General features: G+C 43.8%; 5 protein-coding genes across 5 annotated transcripts in view; 2 read left to right on the top strand and 3 right to left on the bottom strand.

The window, feature by feature from the left end:
* The first annotated feature begins 7,744 nt into the window (after nt 1-7,744).
* On the top strand, nt 7,745-8,113 carry LOC138604923 (histone H2B 3-like). The gene has a single exon (XM_069676961.1). It carries the CDS (start codon nt 7,745-7,747, stop codon nt 8,111-8,113), a length of 369 nt encoding a protein of 122 aa, XP_069533062.1.
* A 1,110-nt stretch (nt 8,114-9,223) lies between these two features.
* On the bottom strand, nt 9,224-9,535 carry LOC138604929 (histone H4). Its single transcript, XM_069676967.1, has one exon. The coding sequence runs from the start codon at nt 9,533-9,535 to the stop codon at nt 9,224-9,226; it is 312 nt and encodes a 103-aa protein (XP_069533068.1).
* A 2,934-nt stretch (nt 9,536-12,469) lies between these two features.
* LOC138604906 (histone H3) lies at nt 12,470-12,880 on the bottom strand. The gene has a single exon (XM_069676944.1). It carries the CDS (start codon nt 12,878-12,880, stop codon nt 12,470-12,472), a length of 411 nt encoding a protein of 136 aa, XP_069533045.1.
* Nucleotides 12,881-13,235: 355 nt separating this feature from the next.
* Nucleotides 13,236-24,350, top strand: part of LOC138604900 (histone H2A-like) — a 35,342-nt gene continuing 24,227 nt past the window's right edge. Inside the window, exons 1-2 of the mRNA XM_069676936.1 lie at nt 13,236-13,615; nt 17,088-17,116. Coding sequence (XP_069533037.1) covers nt 13,236-13,615; nt 17,088-17,116 — 409 coding nt within the window. The remainder of the gene's footprint in view (nt 13,616-17,087; nt 17,117-24,350) is intronic.
* Nucleotides 15,002-15,646, bottom strand: LOC138604902 (histone H1-like). The gene has a single exon (XM_069676938.1). It carries the CDS (start codon nt 15,644-15,646, stop codon nt 15,002-15,004), a length of 645 nt encoding a protein of 214 aa, XP_069533039.1.

Below are 24,350 nucleotides of genomic sequence, written 5' to 3'. Positions count from 1 at the left end.
ACTGCCATGAAGAGAAGAAAAAGCGGACCATGTCTTCTATTAGGTCCTCAGACAAGATATATGTAGCTTTGACTCGGTCAGAGCGCTTCATATTCAGATCAGATCAGATCGATCTCGCATTGGATAATTCGTCGTCACACGCTCGGACAGCAGATGATCTTAAAAGCCGCACCACCACGGCTCACAGAGCTCCCCTGGTTTCCCCCACGGCAAATGCAGACAAACCTGAGGTAAAAATGAATGTTGTGACCAAGGCATTTATGTTTTGTTAAGTTTCACTGTCTCACTAAAGCACTGAAAATGCAACTAAACTAAGCACTTTCAGCACGTCAGTGGTTCATTAAGCTCTCACACTCACACTCACACACACACACACACACACACACACACACACACACACACACACACACACACACACACACACACACACACACTGACCCCCACCCCCTCAGCTCTGCCTCCCCCTTCACTCCTGAATCAGAATGGCTGCTGCATGACCAACTAGCACACTGGAAAGAAAACAAATCTGGACCACAGCTTTTGGAGCACATGAAAAAACAAAAATCCCAAACCACAGAAAACCACTCAGGACAAAAAGAACCCTCACTTTCCAAATGACCCTGCAGTACGCAGCTTCATCAACAACGCACTGCAAGCATTAGAAACAATGGACGCCACTGCACCCTCAGAACTCAACCCAACTACAACAGAAAATCCAAACCCCAAACCGTCCACCTCTGTTGACACACCAGCACCCCCGACCACTGATAAAATCGACAACCTGATCATCAAGAATATTTTTGACCAAATCAACCACCTGTTTTCTGAACTCAGCAAATACACCCAACCCACCCCCCTCAACAGTGTCACAACACAGATGCAGTCTACTCTGACCACCATGGAACAGATCCTACTCAACGGACAAGACCCACACACTCCCCTCCCACCAGTCTCTGCCAGCTACTCAGACATTGTAAATACAAACATGCACAAATACCAAATGTTCAACACCGGTACAAGGAAAAGAGCAAGACGGGAGTCAACAGAAAACACACACCTCACACCCCCAACAACCCCTCCTCAACCAACCAATCCATCCTAAAGGAAATCCAAAGACTCAAGTCGCAAGCCCAACTCCACAAACTGGTCCACATGAGAAATGGTAACATACTCATCTTCCCCAAAGACATTCCCTCCCTGAACTCCCTACTCTCACCATGGCCCGAAGAAGCATTCAACGGAGCAAAGTTCACCTGCAGACTAGCACGCAAGCACAACTCCATGACCCCATCTGAAACCCCCACAAAACTACTGGTCATCAAAGGCATCCACACTAACACCACCGAAGCACAGGTCCAAGAAGAACTGGAAAACAAGGCATTAACATCTCCAGAATACACAGAATCATAAGCAAAGCCACTCAACAGCCAACCACATTCATCAAGATCCACCTCATTAACCCAGAGCAAGCTGCTGGCCTTCTCCACGAAGGATTCTACATGGACCTCTTCCAGTATAGAGTGGAGAAGGCACGGCCCCCAGCCATCATCAAACAATGCTACAAATGCCAACAGTTCAACCATATATCCACCAACTGCACCAACCCCATCATATGTTTGAGATGCGGAGAAAACCACCATCACAAAACCTGCACAATAGAAAGGAGAGAAGCCAAGTGTGCCAACTGTGCAGGCGAACACTCTGCCGCCTCCAAAACCTGCCCTGTCTACCTCTCACACACCCCATCAACCAGAAAGCCACCATCCGCCAGACCCTCAGCCAGAAAACCCTCCATCACCAACCCAGCCAGCCAGCACCCAAACGACGGCACCCACCTCACTCACCTGCATTACGACCCCAAAAACTCTACATGGATGACAAGAAAATAGAAGAAGTACTCAAAAGCATCAGGAAATACACACACTCCAGCATATGAAATCCACAACCACACCCCCCCATTCCCAGCCACCCCCACCAAGAGCAATCTACTTCCGTCTGTTATTTCTAACATCCTTCACAATGGCTCTCACCACCTTCCTACACACCAACATCAGAGGAAGAAGAGGAAACAAAGAAGAATTAATCCAACTGCTCAATGACAAGAACATCTCTGTGGCTTCCATAAATGAAACAATGCTATCAAACACATCACGAACACGGATCCCTGGTTACAACATCATCAGAAAAGAACGACAGACAGAACATGGAGGAGGAGAAGCAATTCTAATCCGAAAAAAACATTGAACACCGTGAAATCGATTTTGGTCTCACATCTCAGGAACTACAAGGAAACGAATATGTTGCAATGAAAATGAAAATCCACACACATCATCCGATCACAGTCACCAGCGTCTACTGCCCCCCTGGAACAAAACCCTCAGCAGCCCTGTTTACAGTCATCTCCAACCCCAGTCATTCCCTCATAATGGGAGATTTTAATGCAAAACATACAAACTTCCACTGCAAGAAAACAAACCAAAACGGCAGCACTCCAACAGATCCTAAGCAACACAAATGTGTCAATCATCAACACAAATGAACCCACCTACATATCCCCCCAAACAGGCAGCGCAGACATCCTGGACCTGATTCTGTGTTCCCCTGATCTGGCTTCAAAAGTACACAAGTTCTCAACCACAAACCACCTCTCCAGCGACCATCTGCCTGTTCTCACCACATTCTCTTTTCATCTACAAGCAACCCCAAGGAACAAATACAACTACAAAACAGCACAATGGGAAACATACGGGATAAACATAGAAGAAAAAGGTCATCACTCTGATCACCACCCCCCAAGGTCTGGACCATCAAGCCACACTGTCAAGCCAACTCCTCACCCAAGCTAGACAAGAAACAATAACCCTAAACTCAGCCAAAACACTGTCACAGACACTACCGCCTCACCTCCTCCAACTCATAAAACACAAAAGGAAACTGCGAAAAGAATTCATCAGGCTCAGATCATCCCACATCAAAACGGAAATAAACAGAATCCAAAGCACCATTAGAAAGAAACTCACCCTTCACAAACAGAAAACCTGGAACACATTCTACAAAAACCTCAACCAAGACACCAACCCCCGGACTTTCTGGCAAAAAATAAAGTGCATAAATGGAGACCCAGCAAACAACCCCCACACCACCACTCAAATCCTCGGGCACAATCATCAACGACAATAAAGAAAAAGCCACACTCTTCCAGAACCACCTCGAAAATATCCACTCATGTCCAAATGACCCATACTTCGATAACACATGGAAAGACCTGGTTGACAAAGAAATGACAAAGAAATGGCAAATCATGACGCACACACAGTCGATCCCACTGCAGAGCACCACCCCCTCACAAACCCAGTCGCCACCTAAGAAATACAACTGCACTTGAAAAAAATGAATAACAAAGCACCGGGACAAGACAATGTTGACACCATACTCATAAAACAAGCACCGCTCACCTACCTTCAGCACCTTGGACAGCTCTTCTCCGCCTGCCTCAGCACTGGTCACTTCCCCTCACCATGGAAAGCTGCAGTCATCACCATGATCCATAAACCAGGAAAAGACCCTCACAACGCCACAAGCTACCGTCCCATAAGCCTTCTCGGCTACATAGGAAAACTGTTTGAAGGAATACTCACCACACGCCTCACCACCCACATAGAATCAATGGGCCTCCTAGGAATTCACCAAGCCGGCTTCAGGAAAGGAAGAACCACCACAGACAACATCCTCCGATAATCAGAAGACATCCACAGACTACTGGACACCATCCTCAAACTCCCAAAACCCACCCAATCCATCATCTCAAGCTTCCTCAATAACCGACAAATCAAAGTAAAAGTTGCCTCCACCATCTCAACACCTTTCACCCCCCAAGCAGGAGTTCCCCAAGGTGCAGTTTTAAGTCCACTTCTCTTCCTTCTGTACATCTCTGACATCTACTACCCCCCAGCCAACATAGCTAACGTCTCACAGTTCGCTGACGATCTCTGTTACTGGTCAAGCTCCAAAACTCCACAATTAGCAGCCAAAAAACTCAACGTATGCATAAATGAAATAGAAAACTGGTCAAATATGTGCGAATCAAACTCAACCCTGCCAAAACACAATGCCTCCTATTCACCTGCAGCCCAACAACAACATTAACTTAACACTATACAACCACAAAATCAACATCGGCAAAGAAGCAACATTCCTCGGAGTAACATTTCAAAGCAACATGACCTGGACAAAACACATAAACAACCTGGAACAAAAGGCAAATAACAGACTCAACCACCTCAAAACCCTCTGCGGAAAGCACGGCGCATCATCCTCTACAGTCATCAAAGTCTACCTGGCATACATCCGACCACTCTTTGAATACTCTGCCCCCTCCTGGATCACCATCTCAGACAACCAGCTACACAACTTCAAACCATCCAGAACAAAGCACTGAAACTGGCACACAGGCTCCCATTCTACATCAGCAACCATTACATACACTCCATTATAGGCATCCAAACTGTAAGACAAAGACATCAAGCAATAACACTGAAATACCTGAAGACAGCAACAACCCCGCCCTCCAGAAGATCATTAAGGAAGCACAAGCAACAGCCAACACCCCCCTGTCATCCATCCTACAGCTGGCCAAAGTCACTCAACCCCCCGTAATCGAGTAATCGAACCTACAAACAGAACACTATTCCACCACCACTAGTACCTTAAATCACCTACTATCACTTAATATCACACACACACACACACACACACACACACACACACACACACACACACACACACACACACACACACACACACACACACACACACACACATTAATGTAAGTGACACATCACGCACAAGTCGTTTTTTTGTTTTTTTGTCCTTTTTGTTTGTCTGTCTGTTTGTCTGTGCCTTGGTCCACATGCGTCCTCCAACCTCAAGAGCCCCTCGGTTCCTTCCTCCCCTCTTAAAACCAGATAAGCCATGACCACCTACTATGGATAGAAAAGGGCACAAGCCCTGAGCTATCCCTCCAGGCTAATGACCTCTTACCTTACCTAGAGTGCATCCTTCGACTTTAAACCATCGACCAGTGACCATGAGTGGAAGAGGCAAAGGCGGCAAGGGACTCGGTAAAGGAGGCGCTAAGCGTCACCGAAAAGTCCTCCGTGATAACATCCAGGGAATCACGGATGACTTGGACAAACGAAACAGCACAGGACCTCCCAGTGACACAATGCTTACTATTCTGAATCTGTCATTACAGAACGCTTAATAATGGTAAAGACACATTTTACATTATCAACACTTTTATTCAAGTAGCAGTTTCCCCTGTGGGTCCTGTAAACAAAACAAGTTACTTTATTTACATTAGAAACGGGACCTTAATTAACATAGGCGAAAACAACCATATGAGCCATTCGTCTTTTACGTACATAATGTAGGCCTACTCATGACCTACATGAGACTTATGATTACATTTTATTTCAAAGAAAATTAAGCAGGAACCAATAAAGAGCCTTTTGTCGCCATATGTTAATTTAGGTGCCGTTTCTAATGTAAATAAGTTCCTTTTCTGTTCAGACCAACCCCCGAAACCTGTGAAACAACCCGAATTTACCCCTGGATATGGCAAACAGCCAGGTAAAGTGAAGAGTGATTCATGTACTTTTACTATAGCAGAGTTATTTACAGTGGCTTCACACGCCTCTTCATTCATCCTGTATAATAAATCTGAATGACATTAATGAAGCGAACATATTCAGATTGTTTGAGGCCTTTATGAAGGTAAAACTCATGTACAGGACAGACAGGCCTGAAGCCCAGCTGAAGCATCAGCCGCCACGCTCTGCTCATGATTCCAGTGTGAAGCCGCCTGAAGCGTGTGTGTTTACTTTAAGGAATAGTGCAGCTTTGAGTACAGAATATAACAAACCAGGAGTCTTAAAAATCACTTGGGCAGTTTAAGTAGTCTTAATTTTTGGTCACACTTTGGTTCTTGTTTGATTTTTGCATCTATATTAAGCAGGGTGACCATGTACAACATACATTAATCTCAGTTAATGAGAGGAGATGCATTGCACCAGATTTAGCTGATTAGCTCATTTCCGTCTGCAGTCCGTGGGCAGGTAGACACAAGCGCCAAGCTTTTATGATACATATTTCAACATATCAGGGATGTCATGTAACTTATTTAAAGCTAAAGTTTTGTGTCTTTACTGTGATCCAAATGTTACATTTCATCATTTGGTGCTTGAAGATAACTTTTCTGTAAAAGGCCTGCCTGCTGATTTGATCAAACATTTAGAAAGAACAAACTCCAGTTCACTTTTTTAATGGGATTTTTTCTTTGATTTAATTCTCTTATTTGAGATTCAAGGTTTTAACCCTTTGTGTTTGATCCCTTTTTCCTATTGAAGCAGGCTAATGTTTCCCCATCATGTCGGCCTTAGACTGACCCAACTCATTTCATTGTTTCTTTGTTCTCTAATAAAAATGTTGAGGTCTTTGTCTATAAAACTTTTGAATTCTGGCTCCTGAAATGGAGAAAATTCTTTCTTTTGTCTGTTTGTTTCAGTCCTTGTACTAGACTCGCCTGGACTAGTCGAGACTTCGGTCACCGTTCTGTCTTTAGGTACATTATAAGAGAAGGTGGATCAAGCTATTGTTGTATGTCCCTTTACTATGCTCCCTACTGACTAGATGAGACATGCTTGAATGTTCCACATTTGAAACATAAATATGACAAACATTAATTTGAGTTACATTAATTTAGGCCTCCAGACATGTCATTAGTGCTTCCTCGTGTTGTGGCTGGTTCATGACGAGACAAAGACGACTCCGTGTTTAACCAGAGAATGATTTAGGATCTATCTGACGGAGCGAGTCTCTCATCAACCTGTCAGCATCTGAATCAAACAAGTGAGTCTCTTGTATAAAGGTGATGTGGGCTTCTTGGGCTTTATGATAAACACTTCTCTTCATTCTAGAGTGTTTACAATCCAGGACAAAATCCTTTTACAACTCTCCTGATCAATCGAGCTTTATATCAGAGATGTTTCGGTCCCGAACGCTTCGTTGAAAAACACTTATCAGTGAACGGAATCACTTCCATTTGTTCCTTTCGTTCACTCTGCTCTGCTCGCGGCTTCCCAATCCTTTCCTTCTTCCTTTTAGAAAACCAGACTGATTGAATTCAGCACGCGCCAATTGCCTTTTGGAGGAGGGCTGTCTGTATCAAATCAAATGTATCAAACGACCAACATTGGTCTAGGGAACGTTTCGCTTGACCGAATCTCTCTCTCTCTCTCTCTCTCTCTCTCTCTCTCTCTCTCTCTCTCTCTCTCTCTCTCTCTCTCTCTCTCTCTCTCTCCGGACATTTCTCGGGTTATTTTATTTGTGCTGTTAATCATCACTGCTGTTTGTTTCTGTCAGCGCGATGCAGGGTGCTGTGTTGTGCTTGAATAGTGACCAGCATCGGTCGGTCTACACTACTTCTCATGTAAATTGAGGCATCACTATACTGGGGATTATTATATTTACTGAAGACTTCGACAGACATAATAAACTCACTGTAGGGTTGGCGGTAAATGATTTCGGACAAAGCCTCTCCCCCTCTGGGTGCTCAGGCTGTGCTCACCAATCTCAGCCAATCCTGCGCGAGCGAGAGCACGAGCTTATTTGCATCAGGCACATACATAGAGAGCGCCCCGAGACTGTGAAATCTATCAATCCCAGAGAACTACACCGAGCAACAATGCCAGAAACTGTCAAGGCGCCCAAGAAGGGTTCTAAGAAAGCCGTGTCGAAGGCCACCAAGACCGGCAAGAAGAGGAGAAAGACCAGGAGGGAGAGCTATGCTATCTACGTGTACAAGGTCCTGAAGCAGGTCCACCCCGACACCGGGATCTCCTCTAAGGCCATGGGCATCATGAACTCCTTTGTGAGCGACATCTTTGAGCGCATCGCCGGTGAGGCCTCCCGTCTGGCTCACTACAATAAACGCTCCACCATCACCTCCAGGGAGATCCAGACCGCCGTCCGCCTGCTGCTGCCCGGTGAGCTGGCCAAGCACGCCGTGTCTGAGGGAACCAAGGCGGTGACCAAGTACACCAGCTCCAAGTAAACCCGCAGGTATTTGCTACAACCCAACGGTCCTTTTCAGGACCACCCACCACTGAACTACGAGCTTTATTCTATAAATTTCATCATCATGATGATGATGACACCACTACTGCGTCCCTTCAACCTACGAACGACTGCTTGGCTAAAGAAATGCAAATCTGACGTGTTGCTGGTTATAGAGGCATCGCTTAAGACTCAGGATGCTCGCGCCTACTGTCCAATACGTACAGTAAGCGATGAATATGTGCCCGCTCAGAACATGGACCGTCTGCTGCTCCGCAGAGCCAATGCTTGTGTGGGAGACCGGGAGTCATTGCAACACACTTAATTCCTTCAATAACAACCAAGCTAGTGATGAAGCATACTCAGTAGGATTTGCTCTCTGCCTACTAAAAAGGAGCACGATCACTGCACTGAGTTGAACTGAATATTACCTCCACATTTAATTGTGTTAATCAGTCAACATTTCATATAAGCTTAGAATGTCCGTGACTCATCTGAGTAAAACCGAGTTTCCACGAGAAGTTGAATGACAAATAGACAAACTTTTGCTTTGAATTTACACCACATACAAAAACGAATCTTGACCAGATACCACAGCAGATTAAGCTTATTTGTAATAGTGTTACTATAATGTTCCAATAATGGAGTTTATTCCTTAAATTTAATACGATTCTTTTGCTCCGCAAACATACTGCACATTAAAATATGACGTATTTCAATTAGACAGTTATAAAGGAAAATGATAAAATGCCCCCAGTCCCCCCTACTTGTCCTTGTAGCATGACAATGTGTTCTATAATCGAGTCAAAGAACCTGTAATTCTTTGAATTTGCCCACACAATAGTCCTTATTCTTTTCATCGTTATGTATCCTACTACACGTAAAGTGTGTGGCTCTTGTCCAAGTCATCCGTAAGTTACTACAGTGTTAGCGATTAAAGTAATATTACTTCACTTGATGCTGTGCATGGACTTAAAACTACTGTACTAAAGCACGATTCATTCATGTTATGTTTAGACTGACGTCATCATCAGGAAGTTTACGCTCTCATTTGATGGAGTGTGTGGCTCTTAAAAGAGCCTTTGTGTTGCTGTAGGACAGTGAATGTTTAACCTCCGAAGCCGTACAGAGTGCGTCCCTGTCTCTTCAGAGCGTACACCACATCCATGGCGGTCACGGTCTTTCTCTTGGCGTGCTCGGTGTAGGTGACGGCATCACGGATGACGTTCTCCAGGAACACCTTCAACACACCGCGGGTCTCCTCGTAGATCAGACCGGAGATGCGCTTCACTCCACCACGGCGAGCCAGACGGCGGATAGCGGGCTTGGTGATTCCCTGGATGTTATCACGGAGGACTTTACGGTGACGCTTAGCGCCTCCTTTACCGAGTCCTTTCCCGCCTTTACCTCTTCCACTCATCGCCACGTATAGATAGTTTCAAAACGAATGAAGCGCTCTGTCCGAGTCACAACTAAATATAGCTTGTCTGAGGACCTAATAGAAGACATGGTCCGCCTCTTCTTCTCTTCATGGCAGTCGATGATTCTCTCTTCAGAGCATTAGCGCCCCCACTGACCAGCAGCTTGAATCAGGGACAGCATGTCTCCTGTAAAAGTGACTGAGCTCCACATCGTCCAGTGGTGGAAGAAGTCTTTAGATATTTGACTTCAGTAAAAGTTTCATAACAGCAGTTTAAGAAAAACAAGTAAAAGTTTGACATCATATTAAAACTACTTTAAACATATTTCCCTGACTTCATACAACAGCCTTTCTATTTCCATCCTCATTTCAGGATCTTACAATCACTTAGTGATGCTGACATCATGTCTCCACCAACATCGAACTTTACTGAGCTGTCATTAGCAATAATAATGGCAGAAAATTAAAATGTAATTTGCAGATCTACTGATGTTTTAACATGTGGAGGACTTCATGAGAGAGCCGTCTCTCTGTCTGTCTCTGTCTGAGACCTGTACTTCAAACACTTCACTGAAATATGTGCAGCATGGGCCCACTCACCGTCTTGAGTTGGGCCTATTGTTTGACTTTAATTCAGACCAGGCAATTTTCTCCCTCAAACAACTTTTCTTCTGCCATTCACAGAGTTAGTGCGACCAGGATCTGGAGGCCTGTGTGTATAACATCTGGAGTTACAGTATGTATCTTATATTCTTTCAACAACAACAACAACAACAACAACAACAACAACAACAACAACAACAACAACAACACAAAGGCTCTTTTAAGAGCCGCACACTGAATCAATAAGAGCTGATTTCCACGTTGTGAAACAAAGACAATTTCTCACTGCTATCTGAAATGATATGAAGTACGAAAATGAGGTGAAATGAGCCTAATTATCAAAACATACATCTGCCAACTTTTCTGAATTTAATTCAAGTTTTCTCGAGTAATTTCTGTGTGATAATGAAAAAAAAACGGGCAACTCAAGGTCCTTCTTCAGCGCTTTTACTTGATCAGGCATTTTCTCCTCATAGGAAATTCTTTCGAATGACTCTATCATGAACAGTAGACTGCGCTGTTCCTCGCATCAGACTGAGTTTCAAAAAACAACCAGTTAAGTGCGAAACAAGGTGGTGTCTGACTAAAGCCCCTTTCACACTGCCAGTTCAAGGCGCGATTATGACGCCTCTGTTACATTCTGTCTTCTATGTAAAACACAGGAGGCGGAATGTTGGGGCGAAGTCGTTACACCTCTGAGCCGGCATCGGAGGTAGTAACAGAGGTGAAAGGGCGTCTTGGTGAACAGCGGAGCCGGCAGGGCGGAACAGCAACATGTGTGTGTATTTGAAGCACACGCTGTTTGTTTACACCTCACGCACACTTTGCTTCTGCAGCGCCGGAACGCTGAGTCAAAACACACGCTGGGGCGGCTTTACGCCGGGGTTGCTTGATCCAATGTAAAATGTCAAAGGCTGCATGACAGCGGAGCTTCGTTACAGCATCGCTGTTTTATGACAAATCCATGGCTCTGTCCTTGGTGCTGAAGTTGCAGAGGGATTCATAATTGTGGCTTTTTCTCTCAATCCTGTCCTTCTGTCAATTCAATTTTGATTAATAATGTTACATCAAATTCACTCAATAAATGCTCTATTATTATTCACACATTATTATTATTACTATTATACTACAGTGAAACAGTTATGGGCTAAAGTAGTGTCACCCTCATGATTAAGGTTCACGTAGCAATGTAAACAGTTGCAGAAGAGCAAGATAATCAGAAGCACACTGCCTGTAATCGTCCTATAATAATCCTGACCATTCAGTTGTGTCTGTGTCACTATTGAGCCAACTCAACAACAAAGTGTTTGGGGGAGACATGACTACAGAAGGAAAATAGTTGTGCTATAACCTGGAGGTTTGGTTAGCGGTTAGATTTAACTTTAGGTACCCCGAACGAGCCCTGAAAATCAGCCACTGCCTGTAGGTATTTTCTTTCCACAACGTTATTAAACCTTAATTATTCTAGATGGAATCATACATATATAATAAAATATCGTATCAGAACCATATCTTTAGAATAATATCAGAAGAATAATTTGTAGTTTTATTTTTTTTTCTCCAAAAAAATATTCACTAGCACTAATTCTTAACCCTGTAAGAACCACTGTTGCAAAATATCTGTTCATGTGTTTTTTTCTTAAAGACAACAGTAACTCAGTCAGTCTGATTGTTTATCCTCACAATGTTTCCTCCTTTGTAGTATTTCAACTCTGCCTTAAACAGCCTACATGTCACTGATCCAAGACTTTTTCATGAGCTTGTTGTTTGGGGCGGAAAAGGGTTCTGAGGACAACATTGTTCAGTGTCAGGTGAGAATGGTTTGGGGGGGTGCAACTTCATTGTTGAGGGAAAGGTGAGAACGGTCCAGGAAGAGGAGGTGTAAGTGATCTGGCAATGATAAATGGATTCCCTTTTTTATGATAAGTGGAGGAGAACAAACAAGACGGACTGTTGTAAATTAGACGTCTGGTTTCTGTATGCATGTATGTGTTGACAGTTTTAATAAAAATAGGGCAGCCAAACCGGAGAATCACTGAGACATTAGCCTTTGAATAAAAGCACAGCCTGCACTTACACACAAACATATGGCATACATTCTTCCATGCGTTATGTCTAGTCAGGGCGGGCAATCGTGCATAAACTGAAAGCATGAAGGTTGTTTACTTAAATATTCAGTAGTGATATTAAAATACGGTTTAAAGTGCAGTTTAAATTGGTGAAAGTGCTGAAATGTTTGAACACACGCAGCAGAGGAATGATCTCTTGAGTCAGAGTGAGGTGGCTCTTAAAAGAGCCGTTGTGGTTCGTGCAGCAGCAGGAGACGACAGTTTAAGCCCGCTCTCCGCGGATGCGGCGGGCCAGCTGGATGTCTTTGGGCATAATAGTGACCCTCTTGGCGTGGATGGCGCACAGGTTGGTGTCCTCAAACAGGCCGACCAGGTAAGCCTCGCTGGACTCCTGCAGAGCCATGACAGCGGAGCTCTGGAAGCGCAGGTCGGTCTTGAAGTCCTGAGCGATCTCTCTGACCAGGCGCTGGAAGGGCAGCTTACGGATCAGCAGCTCCGTGGACTTCTGGTAGCGACGGATCTCTCTCAGAGCCACGGTACCGGGCCTGTAACGATGAGGCTTCTTCACGCCGCCGGTGGCCGGGGCGCTCTTACGGGCAGCCTTGGTTGCCAGCTGCTTCCTGGGCGCTTTGCCTCCGGTGGATTTACGAGCGGTCTGCTTGGTTCTTGCCATCGTCTCTTCTTTCTCTGAACAGGAGAAAAGTGTAGCAGAGAGAGGAGACGCGCTGCTCTTAAACTGGAGGAGCGGCTGTGAAAGGGTGACGCTGGTTCAGACCTCCGGCCCCTGATTGGTGATGGGCTGCTGCTGGAGCTCAGCCCCGCCTGGAGGAGCGACTCACTACCTCAATCTCCGCCGCTTATTGGAGGAATAGTGGACCGAAACTGGGCGCGAGACCCCGTCTCTTCTCCTGGAAGCCTCTGGTTGGTCCGGTAGGAACCCTCCCGCGTTCCTCGGCATATAAAGCAGGGTTTCAGCCGTCGGAGGCATCATTTCTCTGAGTTCCGACTCTAGAAAGCAGACTTTAACCATGAGTGGAAGAGGCAAAACAGGCGGAAAAGCCAGAGCTAAGGCAAAGACCCGCTCTTCTCGTGCCGGACTCCAGTTCCCAGTCGGCCGTGTTCACCGGCTGTTGCGCAAAGGTAACTATGCCCAGCGTGTGGGTGCCGGCGCCCCCGTCTACCTGGCGGCTGTGCTGGAGTACCTGACCGCTGAGATTCTCGAGTTGGCCGGAAACGCTGCCCGCGACAACAAGAAGACCCGTATCATCCCCCGTCACCTGCAGCTGGCTGTCCGCAACGACGAGGAGCTCAACAAGCTGCTGGGCGGAGTGACCATCGCTCAGGGCGGCGTGCTGCCCAACATCCAGGCTGTCCTGCTGCCCAAGAAGACCGAGAAGGCCGCCAAGAAGTAGAGACCCACAACCGACTTTACAACACACAACGGCTCTTTTAAGAGCCACACACACCGACAATAAAGAGCAGAGTTTCTCATGTAGGCCTACCTATCTTATAAGTAGTGAAGTATAAGTGATAATGAACAACTGCTCATCAAACATTCAATATACATTAACAAGCACATTTGGCCACGAGGCCACAAATGAACGTTGAGTCGTCTAAACATGAGCACGCAAATAAAGACTGAGCACGTGAGAAACGGCAGCAGATTATGAGGAGCACAACAAAGGCCGACTACACGACGGTCCTGAATTAAAGTTATTGTTAACTGAAACCCAACCGCAAATGTCTTCTGTTGTATACGTCTGTTCTGAGGTAGACTACATTTTAATACACAGCTGATTTAGAAATGTATTATGAGTGAAGATGCCCACTTCCCATTAACCACAATCAATGATGCAACAGAGAATATTAAGCTAAAACAAACAACACCCAGAGGTCCTGTTGACGATGTGAGAAAATTAAACCTAAATGAACACTGAGGAATAAATGCATTAATGAATAATACGCATTTAATTAAGTAAATCGATTATATTCTTAATATATTTAATACAAACTTACTCGTCATGTCTGTAAAAACATGTGAGAAATATAATCAAATAAATGTGGGCTGATGGGGGTAAATTCATACTTTGCGACCAAGTAAACCTGATCATCAAAGTAACCCAAAGGTCCTTTTGAGGAATAAAATAGTTCATGTTTAAATACATGAAGAAGAAAACATTAATAAAGCACAAAGATGCAAAGATCAGATCGAAATGAGTCTGAAGAAAGTGTCTGAACCTTCTGAAGTCTGTTTATTTTTCCTTCTTTGTATTTGCTGCACTGAGAGATTTTATTGTCTTTATATTTGTTGATCTTTCTTTGCTCACTATAGTAAACACAACAAACAGTCTGCTTTTTATTGTTAATGATGTAAGATATAATTTGACTAATGATCAAAATGAAGACGAGCAGGTAGACGAAGTAAATTAATAAAAATAATGCCAATTGAATGAGCAGCAATAAACTCTTCAGTTCGAGGTGTGTGTGTGTGTGTGTGTGTGTGTGTGTGTGTGTGTGTGTGTGTGTGTGTGTGTGTGTGTGTGTGTGTGTGTGTGTGTGTCTCTCTCTCCCAGTCCTAATATTCTATTATTACAACAATAAATCAAAGTTATTTGTGATACATTTTAAACTTGCAGACATAAACAGTGATTGTAAACATTTCTAGACAGCATATTAAAGAATAGTTATTTATGCTAAAAACACAGAGAGATATTAAGAAAGAGGAATGGACTCTTAGTGAAAGATGTGTGTGGCTCTTAAAAGAGCCTTTTGTGTTTGTTGAGGCGCTGACAGCTCACTTCTTCTTGGGTGCTGCCTTCTTGGTTTTGGGCTTGGCAGCCTTCTTCACGGGGGCTTTCTTGGCTGCAGGGGCCTTTTTCAGCACCTTCTTGGGGCTCTTGGCTGCCTTCTTGGGGCTCTTGGCTACTTTCTTGGGGCTCTTGGTGACCTTCTTGGGGCTCTTGGCTACTTTCTTGGGGCTCTTGGTGACCTTCTTGGGGCTCTTGGCTACTTTCTTGGCCGCTGCGGGTTTCTTGACCTTCTTCGGGGACTTCTTGGCGGCTGCCGGCTTCTTGGCCGCTGCGGGTCTCTTGGCTTTGGGAACTGCTTTCTGGACCGGCTTCTTGGCCTTCACCTCGGTCTTCTTGCTCATCTTGAAGGAGCCGGAGGCCCCGATGCCCTTGGTCTGGACCAGAACCCCCTTGGTCACCAGGCTCTTGATGGCGGTCTTGACGCGGGACTTGTTCTTCTCCACATCGTAGCCTCCGGCAGACAGAGCCTTCTTGACGGCGGCCGCGGACACGCCGCTCCGTTCCTTGGACGCGGACACAGCTTTAACGATGAGCTCGTTGACGCTGGGGCCGGCCTTCTTCGGCTTGGAGACCTTCTTCTTGGCCGCTTTGGCCGGGGCGGCGGCGGGAGCTGGTGCTTCTTCTGCCATTGTTGTCTCAGAGCTTCGTTCACAACACGGGGTGACTGAACTGTTGGAAAGTCCTGCGCAGGAGGCTGGCCTTAAACACACCATGGGAACCGTGGAGACTCAACCCAGCGCGTGCCTCCTCTGAGTCGTGTGGATGCCGAGCCTCTTGTGTTTTCTCTTCCCCGATAAAAGAGTCCAAACTACATGTGGGAGCCGCGCTGAAGGCTGACAGTGAAGCAGCAGATAGCGGACTTGTGTCTCTTCATATTGAAGTCATGTTGAGCTCTGCTGCTCGCTGCTTTTTCCTCTGTGGAGCCTCCAAACCTCACATATTCACCGCCGTGGGCAGCACTGCTCAGCGGCTTTTCGCGCTCATATCTCTCCTAAAATGATTTAAAATCCATCAGAGCTCCGTGAAAAGTTGTTTTCCGGCTGGCCCACATGTTTGTTCAGGGACTCCAAGTAAAAACAACCATCAGCTGATGATCAGTTTGTGATGAAATCAACTTCTTCTGGTCGCAGCAAACACACCGATGTTGGCTGAGGCCTGTGCTGCAGGTCGGCGAGGCTTCCTGTCAGTGCTGTTCTACGGTTGTGAATAATAATAATAATAATAATAATAATAATAATAATAATAATAATAATAATAGTTATTTCAATAATACATGTTTGTATATTGCAACATATTTATCTGCAGTAGTAACACGTGTGTTCAGTATAACACTGTATTTACGGTTAGATAAATAAACACACTCACCAACAGAGCTCTGATATAAAACCATCTATGATCTTCAGCCAGTGCTGAAAAGAGGCCCTAAATATTGTTATACTGATAAACGTAGTAGAGGTCGACCGATAGTGGATTTTTAAAGGCCGATATAATAACGATAGTTTGTTCGAAGAAAAAGCCGATAGCCGATTAATCGGCCAGTATCTCCCTACCCCACGAAAAAAAATTGAAACTAATTTAAATAAACAATCTTTATCTTTATTACACATCCTTACACATATCTGTTGAACTGAAAGTCTATTTCAAATTAATAACAAAATAAAAACATCAATCTGGAACAGAACATGGATCTCAAAGAGTAATCAATACCTAAATAAATAAAATAAGTAGTAAAGAAAATATAATCTGCAAATGAACATCTAACTCAAATTTTTGTGCCCACATTGTGCCTTTCCTCAGCTAAATAGTCCCATAGAGGGACTGTGTTTCCTTCAGCTGCCGTCTAATGTAAGAAACAAACATGTAAATCAATTCAATATAGCTATTAACTAAATAGGCTATCAAATAGATAATGTATATATATAAAACTTTATTATTTACTTTTATATATTTAATATTTATTTCAGTCTACATGAATGATTTAAGTTGCATTTTATTAATCATTTTTAAATTGAAATGATACTGCAGTTGTTTTCTTAAAGTTGCTGGTTTAATAAAACCTTTCTGATAAAGTAAAGTTTTACTAAAGTTACAAATGACTGGTTATTATCATCACAGAAGCTTTCTGGCATATATTTGTCGCCCCTGCGTCAGTCTCTCGCTCCTTTCCTTTAACTTTACCTACACATTGTTCACAACAGTTTGTGTTAACGTCGTGGCGTGCTTTACTCCTACAACAGCCTTATGCAAACGCCGGTTTTTAATAAACCCGTTTTTTGCCATTTCGACTGTAGCGTATATCAGGCCAGATGCTGTGCATCCCGTTACATTTTTAAATACCACTCTTTCAAACTATTAGTGTTTGTGCACATTACCAGAGTGAGGAGGATCATTAAAAAAAGTGTGAATTCATGTCATGAATGGACAGTTGACGTTACGTGGTTGGATTATTTAGAAGAGAGAACGGCAAATTGGTAAGTCATTTAAGTAACAGTTAAATGATTTATTTTCCTCCCTGCCTGCCCGTCTTGTATCGTGGAGAGCTTGTTACGTTATATTCCAGAGATAACTTTTGAGGGGAGAAATAAACTGAAACGAGTCAGATATAATATGAATCACGTACAACTTGTCAGCTGTTCCCCGGTGCAGCAAAGGTTTAGCCCCCACCTGCCCGGTCTCCACGTACGAGTGGCATTTCATGTTTTTTTGATGATCCCATTAGTTGTGCAAGGCTTGCACTCACTGCTAGCCAAATTGTAGCGAGCTTGCTAACTAAACAGAGATGGCAGCAGCACGAGTTCGGCAGAAAAGCAGTAAAAGTTATTGATAGTCTAATTCATTAATAATGCAATACTATAAACAACAACCTTATCATGATCATACTTTGTGAATAAAGCTGTGTTATGAAGTTAACTTTAATTCATTATCCCAGGTACCTGCATTACCTGTATGTCACGTATGGAGACTCCATTAAAAAGGCGAATGCACGCGATGTACGTCCCCGCCTGAGGCTGCACAGCCATCGGCCACTATCGGAGCCCAGATCCGCTGATGATTATAGTTTTTAATAAGTCCTATCAGGGCCGATTAATCGGCCAAAACGATCAATCGGTCGACCTCTAAAACGTAGTGTTAATGAATTATAAAAACATTGTGATTGGAGGAAAATATGTTGACAGTAAGATTAAAAGCTGCTGCACTCAATGACATAATAATCGTCAGACTCAAATATATTCTGTTAAAATAAACAAACACTGTTACTGAGAACTAAACATTTATTGAAGCCCACAGCTTTTTATTTTCATGCAAACCAACTCTTTAGATACAATTATTAGAGTTCTTTCTGTTGTTTCAACTATAATATTCTATTTTATCAAATATTTTCAAAAAGATAAAAAGCATTTCCCTAATTTATAGATTTTTAATCTGCTGAATTGTTCCTTCAGAAATGTAATATGCCCATCTGCAGACTTTCAGCATGTGGAGGTCTTCTGTTGTAACAGCTCTGCTCTTGAGGACACACCTGACAAAGCTTCATTTTGACATTTTACAAATCTGCATCATGATGTTGAAATTTCAGCAAAGGTGAGACCCGTTGATTAAAGTCAATCACAAGAAAAAGGGTTCATTTATCTGTCAACAATGCAGCACGCAAAAAAGACTGGAAGTCGTTTATCCCGTTAACCTTGACACATTTGTTCTTTCTTGATGGGATCCAATGGCAGATTGTTGAATCTCTCCGTAGTTTCCAGAAGTTATCAATAAATACAATCATCAGAGCAGAGTCGCAGCAGAACAGACCGTTTGCACCATGATGCACTGGTGAACAAGTTTATGGATATATCACAATTTCATGCAGTTAACAGAGAATACAGAGAGATCTGATCCTTCACAGAGTTTTAAAATGGTGTCATCTGCTATGATTTTTGTAACACATCCTTTAAAATATCAGGTCATATGTAACAAAGATAGTAGATCTGGAAAATGACATCATCAAAGGAGATTTCAACCTCACAAAAACTGACTCATCAGGACCTTCTCTGGAAATGTGCAGGACATGACACATCTGTACAGGAGGGGAAAGTAGTTTAAAGTTGTTGTTTTTTTTCTTTTGCAAATGTCAGACTGAAAGGTGAAGATTACTGTGAGCTCCTACTGGAAATTACAGACATGTTAACCTTCCTTGAAACTTCCTCATTGATGCACAACAAACATGCACTTAAAATATTAAAAGATATAAAAACATGTTTCATAAATTAAACTTCAGGTTATTAAATGCATATGTATAAAGTAGATATCTGGATGAGGGATTTTAAGTCTCATATTGTATAACAGTTAGTTTTGACCAAGTAATCTGATTGGACAAGAGGCATTCCATGAGTGGCGATATAGAGAACATCACTGCGACTTTTTACTCTGTGTATCACTCCGCCTCAGCCAGGTGTTCTGAATACTGTTAATTAACATTACAGCAGACCGTGTATGTTTACACTGATCAAGCTGCTACCTCTGAATCAGTCAGCAGACTCTTATTTCACTGGTTGATGATAAATTAAAACAAACAGATAAATGTACATGATAAAAGCAGCTGATCTGTGGTAACGTGTAGACACAGTGTGCAGGAGAATGTTTGTGTTGCTTGGCAACAACTGTCCAGTTTCAATTAACTTGTGGAACTAGTTGAGTTAGTGGAGCAAAAAACAATCTGTTGTTGATTATTACTGTTTACTTGCTGCGGCACGAGGCCGTAGATGTGTTTTTGTTTAGTCTTCTGCTCTCCCTCTCTGGTTGCATTTACCAGAGAGGAACTTCTAAACATCGGGTTTTCCTATGATAGTTTTAGTTTTTTTTAGTTTTCACCTAACTAGAAAATTTTACAGAGATTCTTGTCAGAGGATCAGCAGCTCTATATGGAAGCAGCCGGAAACGCAGATGGGGGAAACGAGCAGGAACACTCATGAAACTGAGGCAGCAGGGATTACGCACTGTGCTCCCATCTATCCGCCTGCCGGATGTCAGCTCTCTGGCTAACAAGATGGACGAACAGGAGGCAGCAGGTGAGGCTGAGAAACATCACATCCAGCACCTGGACAATCAGCACTGGCGTCCCCCAGAAGTGTGTGCTCTCCCCTCTGCTCTTTTCCCTCGTCACTAATGACTGCTCCTCAGGGGACCCCTCTGTGAAACTCCTGAAGTTTGCAGACGACACGAAGGTCATTGGCCTCATCCGGGATGGTGAAAAGACTGCTTACAGACGGGAGGTGGATCAGCTGGTCCTCCGGTGCGATCAGATTCACCTGGAGCTTAACCCGCTCAAGACTGTGGAGATGACAGTGGACTTCAGAAGAAGCCCCCCTACACTTCCCCCCTCGCAATCCTCAACAGCACAGTGTCTGCTGTAGACACCTTCAGGTTCCTAGGATCCACTATCTCCAAGGACCTGAAGTGGACCTCCCACATAGACACTGTCAGGAAAAAGGCCCAGCAGAGGATGTACTTCCTGAGACAGCTCAGGAAGTTCAACCTGCCTCTGGAGCAGCTGTCACTCTGATGAACAGCTAACTCAGCCAGAGTGTCAGCGACTATAAACGTGTAACCTAATCAGCTGTACATCCGAGTTATACAAACATCCACTGTGCATGAGAAATATGTTATTTATCATTTATTGTCATTGCTTAATTAACGGTCCTATCATGTATATATTACCCCTACATCGAAGGTCAATCCACATTCTCTGTAAATACTGTAAATACTACGACCATCTACCTCTTATAACAACCTGATTCACAACCATATTTATCTCTGCACCTTTGCACTCTCTATTGCACCATTGTCTCATGTCTATAAGTCATGTAGTGTTTTCTTTAAAATATTATAGCAAATAATACATTAATAATTTGTTATATATATTTGTATGCATAGGTCTGTAGTTTTAGTGTCTAAATGTCTGTGTTACCTTTGTCTAACCTGTCCTTGTTTTTTTAATTTTAGTATGTGTGTCTGTACATCGAGTGCAAAGAAAACCCAGACTCAGACTCCTTGTATGCGCACACATACTTGGCCAATAAAGCTGACTGTGATTCTGATATGTAACAGAGGCTTGTTTAAGCGGACCTACTCGTGACGTGGTGTTTACAGACTGGGAAGATGGTGTCACATGCGGCGTCCCAAGACAGGAAGTACAACTAGGTGTCATTCTTTGTTCATTTAACTTGCTGACATGCCAATGAAAGAACCACAAAACAGGCCTGCAAGGGGAATTATCTATGTAAACTCTGTTACACAAGAAGTGTGGCCTGTGTAAGAAAAAAAGTTTCAAGAAAATCTGAGGCTCTGATTAACACAAAGCCTGTATGTCTTCAGGATTACAGACTCAGTATATATAAAAAAAGAAGCATGCCCATGTGTTTCAGCCATTAAGGCTTTATCCGTGCCTCAGATCTTTTAATAACGTTTTGTGTTGAAGCAGTTTTAAAATGATGCCAGACTCTTAGTTGCTTTTCTTCAACTTTTACTGAAGTCAAATATCTAAAGACTTCTTCCACCACTGGAAGATGTGGAGCTCAGTCACTTTTACAGGAGACATGCTGTCCCTGATTCAAGCTGCTGGTCAGTGGGGGCGCTAATGCTCTGAAGAGAGAATCATCGACTGCCATGAAGAGAAGAAGAGGCGGACCATGTCTTCTATTAGGTCCTCAGACAATATATATGTACCTGTGACTCGTTCAGAGAGCATCATTCGACTTTAAACCACCGACCAGTGACCACGAGTGGAAGAGGAAAGGGTGGGATTAATGAATGAGTCCTTTCCTTCCACTCTCTTTATTCTACTGTTATGGCTCCCCTCAGACCTGCTCCTTATGCTGCTAAATTGGGACACTTATGGGTAAGGCTTAAATACACTGGTGATGGTGACGCACCCCCTCATGATTTTGTAGCAGAGGAACTATTGTTTCAGACAAATTGGCTCAGTGCCAAAGACATTTACTCTTTCATTTTGTTGCCAAACAAGAAAGATTATGAGTTGGTTTTCTGCCAAGAGGCTCCCCTCCGCCGTTTCTTGGAAGTAGTGTCAAAACAATCACAAGACCCGAAATGGAAGGAGTGGTTAATTGAATCTTCCATAGAAATTGATGTCACCACAACTGTGGTCAAATTCTGGACAGGCAGAATCCCGGATGAGGACGTTGAACTTTACCTGAAAAGGTACTGTGACATTCTTCAGCCTCCATTCAAACCAGTGGACAGATTTGGGATTTGGTATGGGGTGAGGAAATTCAAAGTCAGAATGATGAAAGACAGCAACGGCCACCTCGTCCAAATACCCAACTCCATATCACTCGGTCCTTACAACGGCTGAGTCATTTACAACGGGCAAGCAGACAGGTGCTTTATCTGTCAGGCATCCGACCATCAGGTGAAGGAGCGCCCTACTGTAAAATGCTGGCGCTGTGGGAAACTAGGTCACAAGGCCAAAAGTTGTCAGGGAACAAGTAAATGTTCCCTTTGCCGACAGAAGGGTCACACCTTCTTCAACTGTCCGCTGTCATATGCCAATAAAACAAAGAAAGTCAAAGCACCCAACATTCAGACACACAATACAGCTCAAGCTCTCCCACAGCCGGCTCCCCTGCCTCCTCCGCAGGACGAACCTGCTCCTCTTCCGACGCCTGTTCCAGCTCAGCCTCAGCCTGAGCAGCTGATTGTGGCCCCCCAAACACAGCCTGTCGATCAGCAGGTTCCAGATCAGCCCCCACCACAGCTGCAGACAGACAGCCAGTATCAGGGTGAGGAGATCCCACCTGCTGAGCCGCAGGCTGCAGAGGAGGTGCAGGCAGAAACCCACAACGACCCCGTTTCCCGCTCAACCCCGCCGATGGGAAGTGAAGGAGATGACGACGACGATGATGATGAACAACAACAAGGTGACAACAATGACGTTGGCAGTGACGACGACGACGCGTCGGAGAAGTATGAGAGCGCCAGTGATAGTGATGAATTCAGCACTTCCATTGTTCCCGGAGGACATCACACCAGCTCCCCCCTCCCTTCTTCTGGTGAAGTAGATGTGAGTATCCCGTCCTCCTCCTCCAGCTCCCCTCCATCTCTTCCAAGGGAGCTGGTACCTGAACTCAGTGCCCCGGAAGTTGTTCAGCAGCGCACCAAGTTCTGGCCCAACGGAGAAACATAAACGAACCAACGAGAGAGTCCTACATGATCATTAACGCGTAAGTATTGATCATATATGTTGTCTGTGTCTTACTAGACGTTTTGTTGTTTTGTTCTGTTGTGGTTAGTAAGTTTTTATTGAATTAACGTTAGCTAACGTTAGCTATTGCTATCAATAACGATTGCTAGCTAGCTAACCACACACACACACACACACACACACACACACACACACACACACACACACACACACACACACACACACACACACACTAGTACTAACTTTGCAGAAAATCAGGCAGTGTAGGTAGGATTTTGAATGCAGGATTCTATTTGTAATGCAGTATTTTTACATGTGGCATTGATACCTTTGCTTAGGTAATCTGAGTACTTCGGGTCACAGAATCTGCTGGTTAACCAAATACCGCGTAACACCGGTATGACAATCACTGGAGGCTGAATGTATCTTGAGACTGAATGTATCTTGACTGTCATCTTCACTTTGTAGAACAATGTAACATTGTGGGAACAGGGCAGGACCTACACAACAATGCAATCCCAGGTAGGTCAATACATGGTGTATTATAACAGATTATGATCCAGCTAATACATCACAATGTCACTGATGCTACAAATTTGCATATGTAACATATCTATGACTGCCCCTGACATTTTAATTTTACAAGCATTATTTGACATGCAAATGTAGAGCTTGGGCTTATCTCGTCAATTTGCCACATGCTATAGTATTTTTGGATCGTGTAATGAAATGTGTCCAGTTGTATAGACATTAAGGTTACTTTGTACTGACTTGGCAATATCTGTGCCTGCAGGAGCAAGGACGAGAGGAAATCTTGCAGAGGATTCAAGCAAGATTCAGCTTGGTTCTCATAAATGAAACAATAGATTTGGATTACCTCCTGGATGTTGCTCAACAAGAGCTTTCCTTGGCAACAGTTGCATCACATCACCTAAACATCCCACAGGAACTCATTAACAATCTACAGGAGTTGATCAACGCACTTAGCTTGCCTGTTCCTACCGGTACCTAGTATATCTGACACCGATAAACTATTTGACATAACACTAAATTCAGTAGCTTAGAAAAGCCAAAAACACAAACTACACCAAGTCATACATTTATTTTGCTTCCTTTTGTTGTTAACT

Source organism: Semicossyphus pulcher, unplaced genomic scaffold (genome assembly GCF_022749685.1).
Source record: "Semicossyphus pulcher isolate SPU_LCO1_2020_fin unplaced genomic scaffold, fSemPul1.0.p SCAF_27, whole genome shotgun sequence".
In the NCBI taxonomy this organism is placed as follows: Eukaryota; Metazoa; Chordata; class Actinopteri; order Labriformes; family Labridae; genus Semicossyphus; species Semicossyphus pulcher.
Note: the sequence above shows the minus strand (reverse complement) of the source record. Positions and strands in the feature narration are given on the sequence as shown.

What these genes read in the sequence shown, in the direction of transcription:
- LOC138604923 (XM_069676961.1), top strand. Translation starts at nt 7,745, where the DNA reads ATGCCAGAAACTGTCAAGGCGCCCAAGAAGGGTTCTAAGAAAGCCGTG.
- LOC138604929 (XM_069676967.1), bottom strand. Translation starts at nt 9,535, where the DNA reads ATGAGTGGAAGAGGTAAAGGCGGGAAAGGACTCGGTAAAGGAGGCGCT.
- LOC138604906 (XM_069676944.1), bottom strand. Translation starts at nt 12,880, where the DNA reads ATGGCAAGAACCAAGCAGACCGCTCGTAAATCCACCGGAGGCAAAGCG.
- LOC138604902 (XM_069676938.1), bottom strand. Translation starts at nt 15,646, where the DNA reads ATGGCAGAAGAAGCACCAGCTCCCGCCGCCGCCCCGGCCAAAGCGGCC.